The sequence below is a fragment of the Ictalurus punctatus genome, chromosome 24 (assembly GCF_001660625.3).
Source record: "Ictalurus punctatus breed USDA103 chromosome 24, Coco_2.0, whole genome shotgun sequence".
Classification (NCBI taxonomy): domain Eukaryota; kingdom Metazoa; phylum Chordata; class Actinopteri; order Siluriformes; family Ictaluridae; genus Ictalurus; species Ictalurus punctatus.
The window spans coordinates 19,782,843-19,790,342 of NC_030439.2; the positions used below are offsets into that span (position 1 = coordinate 19,782,843).

Below are 7,500 nucleotides of genomic sequence, written 5' to 3' on the forward strand. Positions count from 1 at the left end.
TACATACAGTCTATTTGTAATGCAAATATGCCTTATTTTTATATTTGCATATTTATTTTCATAGTCTTTATAATAAAATTTATATTTACAAATCTAAATTACATATACATACACATATATAAACATTTATTATAGTGTTATAATAATAATAATAATAAATACATTATTATATCATTTTTATTATTATTATTATTATTATTATTATTATTATTATTATTATTATGTAGACAGAGTAATGATGTATAAAGTGGATTCTGTAATTTTAGGATTTCCGTTCTGGTCTTCTCTGTTCCTTAATTATCATTATTTCAAACTTGTCTTATTTTCTTCCTTCCCCAGTGCTTTAACCCTTTAATCACCTGGTTTATTATTCAGAGCAGAGCATCCAGTAACTACTACAGATTAATAACTGTCATATTTCTCATGTCTATCCCTCATATGCTTGATTTAGTTGTTTTTCTGAATAGGATTTTTTATATAGGATAAACTGCTTTAACCCTCCTGTTGTATTATCCTGGAGTTATTCGGTTTAACGCATATTATTATTGTTGTTGTTGTTGTTGTTGTTGTTGTTATTATTCAGTAACTACAACAAATGAATCAGTAATTAGGGAACTGCGCAGGTTGGTGGAGGTTAATCGCCTGTTACGTGTAACGTGTAGCTGTAACCTGTAACACAGAGACCGTGTTGTTGTTGTTGTTGTTGTTGTTGTTACTTTCTTCCATGTGAAACATTGAGAAAAAAAAAATTCTTGAGCTGTAGATGTTGGACTAGATGTGACCGAATAAGAGACTGTAACCAATAAACGTACGTGACGGTGAGACTTGAAGAGTTATATAGCGTTAAGGCATAGAAATAAGTTTCAGCTCTTTGTATTGTTCGTTTCGTCTCGTTGCTGAGTTCAGCGAATCCGTCTTCCATTTAAAAAAAAGAAGTACAGCATGAGGAGAAGAAGAAGGAGTGGGGGGGGGGACCCCACCCGTGAGCGTGGAGTAATTCTCAGCTCTGGGTCGGTAATGTGGTGTTGATCAGCCGGGCCGTACGCCAGTCTCTCATTACCGAGCTCGGGCTCTTGACGTGACTCTCTTGATTAAAGAGTTTGCGGCTCGGGGACTCTGTGTTGCACATGTGCCATGTTACTGTTTCAGTCTCAGTGGCTGAATCGGACCCGGACCCGGGCTCAGCGTGAGGCAGATGGTTCGGAGCTGAAAGTGAGCCATGGGTTGAGAGAGAGAGAGAGAGAGAGAGAAAGAGAGAGGAGGTTGCATTGCTGAAGCAGTTAAGAGGCTCCTCTTTTTTTTTTTCTTCCTCTTCTTTTTTTTTTTTTTGGCAGGCTGGGGGGCTTCCAGGCTCTTTGAGGAGGCTGAAAGCGAGGGGAGGAGCGGTGCGTGACCTGCATTTGCACTTGCATGCTCTGGAGACGCGGCTACTGTTTCAGCGCTCGCCCTGTGCGCCGGTGGCTTGTGCGTCCCCGGGATTCATTGACTTGAGTTTAAAAAATCCCAGCCGCGGCCGTGCGCCAGTCCCCGAGCTTGCCAGAGAGTCGGTGGGAAAAACGAGAACGGCAAAAAAAAAAAAAAAAAAAAATTGTGGTGTCATACCCATTCACAATTTAGCAGCAAAAGTGTTAAATTATGTTTAAAGAATATGCTAGAATGTTTAAAGGGGCAGTGTGTAATTTTATTTTTAAAAAGTTCTTGTAGACCTGTAATAATCATATCATTTTAAGAGTAGCTTTGGATGTTCAGTTCTGCCGTTTAATAAATTTGACTCGGGTTAGGGGTAGGGTTAAGGTTAGGGTTATTTCTGGCTTCTGTTTACACTTTTCTGGCCCGGAAATAGACCCAATGGACATAAGTCATGTGGCATTGATTTTAGATCACGTTCGAACTTGCGTCATAGTTCAGGGGTGTGAGAGCAGTTCACAATTTTGTGGAAACTTCTAGAATTTTGTTTAAAGGGGCCGTGTGTAATTTTTAAAAGTGCCCATAGACCTGTAATCGTCGTTTCATTTTAAAACTAGCTTAGCTGTTCAGTTTTGCCGTCTAATACGTTTGACTAGTTTCTTTATTTCTGGTTTCTGTTTACGCTTTTCTGGCCCTGAAATAGACCCGGTGGAAAATAAGTCAAGTGAGGTTGATTTTAGATGCCGTTTGGACTCGCATCATAGTGATAAGGTGCGAGTCATTTGGTGTGAGATCATTTCACAGTTGAGTGGAAACTTCTAGAATGTTGTTTAAAGGGGCAGTCTGTCATTTTTAAAAGTGCTCCCAAAAAAAAAAAAAAAAAAAGACCTGCAATAATCATAACGTTTTATAAGAACCTTCAAAAAGCCTCTGATTTGCAGTATTGGGTAGTTTCTTTATTTCAGGCTTGTGTTTAAAAAAAATTTTGCTGACCCGGAAATAGAGTCAAATCTATGTTACGTAGATTTCCGATGACATATTACAGTATTTTCTAAGCACGACATCAGAACGCCATGGCAACGTGTAGACTCGCGTCACTGTTCAGTGAAGCGGAAATTTCTAGAATATCGCTTGAAGGTGCAGTTATTATTAGTAGTAATGTTTAAGTGTTACCTTGCCGATGATTACATTGTAGTCGCTGATCAGCTCGCAGGCAGCAGAGGGCGCTAAACATTAAGTAACCCCCCCCTTTACTTTATGAGTTCAACAGCAGCCACACGTGATCAGTCACGCAGTAGCGGCGCTACACGGACTGCCGTAACACCTCGTGCTAGAGGATATGAAGTTATTAAACGCATTCTTCGAGGCACAGAGACAATCCTCTGGCGTTAGGTTCGGCTTTAGGCTCAGACTGCTCTCAGCGATTAATCTAAACCTCTGGAGTTTCCTTTGAAGCTGAATGATTCATTAAAACAATCAAATGAAGCTGACAGTATTTTCCGACCGCTGTCCGTGCGGAGGACGAGTCGGATAAAGAAAACGTCCGTGCGGAGGACGGGTCGGTTAAAGAAAACGTCCGTGCGGAGGACGGGTCGGTTAAAGAAAACGTCCGTGCGGAGGACGGGTCGGATAAAGAAAACGTCCGTGCGGAGGACGGGTCGGATAAAGAAAACGTCCGTGCGGAGGACGGGTCGGTTAAAGAAAACGTCCGTGCGGAGGACGGGTCGGATAAAGAAAACGTCCGTGCGGAGGACGAGTCGGATAAAGAAAACGTCCGTGCGGAGGACGGGTCGGTTAAAGAAAACGTCCGTGCGGAGGACGGGTCGGATAAAGAAAACGTCCGTGCGGAGGACGAGTCGGATAAAGAAAACGTCCGTGCGGAGGACGAGTCGGATAAAGAAAACGTCCGTGCGGAGGACGGGTCGGATAAAGAAAACGTCCGTGCGGAGGACGGGTCGGATAAAGAAAACGTCCGTGCGGAGGACGGGTCGGATAAAGAAAACGTCCGTGCGGAGGACGGGTCGGATAAAGAAAACGTCCGTGCGGAGGACGGGTCGGATAAAGAAAACGTCCGTGCGGAGGACGGGTCGGATAAAGAAAACGTCCGTGCGGAGGACGGGTCGGTTAAAGAAAACGTCCGTGCGGAGGACGGGTCGGATAAAGAAAACGTCCGTGCGGAGGACGGGTCGGATAAAGAAAACGTCCGTGCGGAGGACGAGTCGGATAAAGAAAACGTCCGTGCGGAGGACGAGTCGGATAAAGAAAACGTCCGTGCGGAGGACGAGTCGGATAAAAAATACTCGATTCTGTTTTTTTTTTCTTTTAATTGCGGAAAACTGCTCGAATCGGCCAAATCGCAGTCGCACGAAATTGTTCTGCACGATCTTTCACTGTGATGTTTGTTGGTAAATAAGTCCTTTAGCTGTCGTGATGACGTCACGTGACGTGTCTCGGAACAGATCTGCAGAAACTCTGCGGTAATTTAGAAAAATCGCACGCTCCTCCGAATGTCGCGGCGTTCGCTTGGTTCATTTCCGCGATCGCAAATTCACAAACTCCTGGAGGGACCGCTTAGCGTTTGATCATATTGCACGCCGCTGATTTGTACTTGCTGTAGAAGTTAAATAAAAGTATGACTAAACTCATAGTTTGTTGGGGGTTTTTAAAAAAAGAAAAAAATGTTTAAAGTGTATTTTAAAATATCGCGTCGTTTTAACCTGACACGCCCTTTCTGTCCCTCGCAGTGGTTTGACACATGAAGGACACGCACGCGATGTGGAGCAGGTGTACCTCCGCTGCTCTCAGGGCTCTCTCGAGTGGCTGTACCCGACGGGCGCCATCATCGTCAACCTGCGGCCCAATGTGGCGTCTCCGGCCGCCGCCCACCTCTCCGTGTGCATCAAACCGTCCCGGGAATCGAGCGGCACGCACGTCTACCTGGAGCGGATGGGTAAACTGCGCCTGCTGCTCCGCGAGGCCCAGCAAGCCGAAGGCAAAGTGCACTGCTTCGGCATCCACGAGGGGGCGCTGTTCATCGAGGCCGTGCCTCAGAGAGACATCAGCCGGAGGATCACGGCCTTCCAGTACGAGCTGGTCAACCACAGGCCCGGCGCCGATTCTCAATCGCTGATAGGTATAAAAACACAAGAGTTCTTTTTTTTTTTTTGTCTTTCCGATATAAAAAAAAGTCAGTCTGGGCTTCATAGAGCTACGTAGTACCGTTGGGTTATGACACTTTGAGGACATGACCTGAGAATGTTACGACAACTGACTTTAAGAATCAGTCGCCGACAGAGTCTCCGCAACAGAAGAAAACCAGTCAATTTTCACATAAGTCTAGCCTTCATAGGGCTACATAAGACCTACATAGGCTTCACATAAGTCAAGCATTCATAAGGCTACATAAGACCTACGTAGGCTTCACATAAGTCAAACATTCATAAGGCTACATAAGACCTACGTAGGCTTCACATAAGTCAAGCATTCATAGGGCTACATAAGACCTACATAAGCGTCACATAAGTCAAACATTCATAGGGCTACATAAGACCTACTTAAGCTTCACATAAATCAAACATTCATAAGGCTACATAAGACATACATAGGCTTCACATAAGTCAAACATTCATAGGTCTACATAACACCTACATAGGCTTCACATAAGTCAAGCATTCATAGGGCTACATAAGACCTACATAAGCTTCACATAAGTCAAGCATTCATAGGTCTACATAAGACCTACATAGGCTTCACATAAGTCAAGCATTCATAGGTCTACATAAGACCTACATAGGCTTCACATAAGTCAAGCATTCATAGGGCTACATAAGACCTACATAGGCTTCACATAAGTCAAGCATTCATAGGTCTACATAAGCTTCACATAAGTCAAGCATTCATAGGGCTACATAAGACCTACATAAGCTTCACATAAGTCAAGCATTCATAGGTCTACATAAGCTTCACATAAGTCAAGCATTCATAGGTCTACATAAGCTTCACATAAGTCAAGCATTCATAGGGCTACATAAGACCTACATAGGCTTCACATAAGTCAAACATTCATAGGGCTACATAAGACCTACTTAAGCTTCACATAAGTCAAACATTCATAGGGCTACATAAGACCTACATAGGCTTCACATAAGTCAAGCACTCATAGGGCTACATAAGACCTACATAAGCTTCATATAAGTCTAGCCTTCATAGGGCTACATAAGACCTACATAAAGCTATAATGACAACCGACACGAATCTGCACATACATCTGCAAAGCCTTATTCACAAAGACGCCACCTGTCATAAAGACTCCTGTTGATCATTTTGATGTCCGCTTGACCTGATTTCTGTTGGGCGTGACATTAGAAGGTTATAACAAACGAGTGATGGTAGTGTAGTTTAAAGTCCGAGGACACGTATACATAACTCATTTCGGTGTTATGACGTGACGTCTTGTCGTAGGTTTTCGTAAAAGTCTTCTAAAACTCTCTTCACTTACATATAAATAGCTTTCAAAAATAACCTGATCCGTCACTTGGCTCAGGTTATGTCAACTTAACGTACGTCGTTATAACAAGTGAAGCGAGCTGTTTTACGGAAAGCTTATTCAGTTCTCTGAGCACGGCCTTAAGTGACCTGTTCTTGATGGTGTTCATGGCAGGCTTATGTCGCTCTATGAACACTATCTCGAGTGAACTGGTACAGGTTGGAATAAGGATTTGTAAATGTTTGCCGGTCATGACAGGCTTATGTCGCTCTATGAACACTATCTCGAGTGAACTGGTACAGGTTGGAATAAGGATTTGTAAATGTTTGCCGGTCATGACAGGCTTATGTCGCTCTATGAACACTATCTCGAGTGAACTGGTACAGTTTGGAATAAGGATTTGTAAATGTTTGCCGGTCATGACAGGCTTATGTAGCTCTATGAACACCGCCCTTAAGTGGACTCTTACCTACTCTAATAAATATCTATAAATGTTGGTCAGGGTTTTGTCAGCTGTCATGACAGGCCTATGTAGCTCTATGAACACCGCCCTTAAAAGACCTGTTAAAAGCCCTTAAAAGCAAGCACGCGGTGGGTTTTTAGCGCGATCCGTCCTCGCGTTCGGGACGGCCGGCGTGTCGGACCGGATCTGATGACCTGCTGGAGAATGTAGGGGGATGTAGAAAGCGGCAGTGTGGAGCGTTTGCGTGCGGTGTAACGAGGCCGGCGTGTCACTGTGGAAGGCTTTCGAGAGGATTCCGGTTGCACCGGCCACGTGTTAAGCATCAGGATGATCACAGGACCCACGTAACTCGTCACATCTGGCGTCCTCGGGAACCGTTTCTCTCCCTCGGTTATTAAACGTGACGTTTATCTGGACGTTTCTGGCTTCTGTAGACGTGCTGTCTCTGCTTGTTCTCAAAGGTGGAGTTTATAAGGTCAGGCCAGTTTACCCAGGGCGCACTTCACCCTAACGGAGTCCGGGTTTGGCCCAGATGTTTTCTACTATCGTTTCATTTCATTTCATTTCATTTTAACTGCACTGTTGCTTATAAAATAAAAGTTCGTTGGCCAGCCCTGCTTGAGTCCCTGCGCTTGAAAGCTGACCCAGGATCCAGTCTTGCGATGCAGAGTGACCTGTTTTTCTTTCCGCAATCGCACTGTTGTCTTTCCTCACCTCCGGAGCCCCTAACCTGCTGTGCGGGGCCCGGAGTCGTAGAACCGGTCCCGCTCCAGATGTGGCGGGGGAAGGGGGGGGGGGTATTTTATCCTCGTCTTTTTCGTTCTCTCCTCGTCGTCCTCTGAAGTGGTCTCGATGCGGAGCTCGCAAAAAAAAAAAGAAAAAAGAAAAAAAGCTTCAGTCCATTAGAGAGGAATGCGGTGGCGTGCAGATGTTGCGGTGCTCCCGTCTTCCCCCCGCCGCTCTGTGAAGTGGTTTACCCCGTGTAGCTGACTCAGATCCTCGTCCATTCCTGCGGTCGCGTTTCAAGACGCCACGGCGGCGAACGCTCCGGATCGGGAGATCAAAGCTCGCGGGGCCGTGGCCTAAACGTACGCCTGGATGACCTCTGACCCCGGCGGCGTCGCCGCTGCCTCGGGTTCTAACA

The 7,500-nt window shown here is 45.0% G+C and overlaps 1 protein-coding gene across 1 annotated transcript in view; it reads left to right on the forward strand.

The window, feature by feature from the left end:
* Positions 1–7,500, forward strand: part of metrnla (meteorin like, glial cell differentiation regulator a) — an 11,105-nt gene that overhangs the window by 540 nt on the left and 3,065 nt on the right. The window contains exon 2 of the mRNA XM_017454160.3: positions 4,152–4,540. Within this exon, the coding sequence (XP_017309649.1) occupies positions 4,152–4,540 (389 nt within the window). The remainder of the gene's footprint in view (positions 1–4,151; positions 4,541–7,500) is intronic.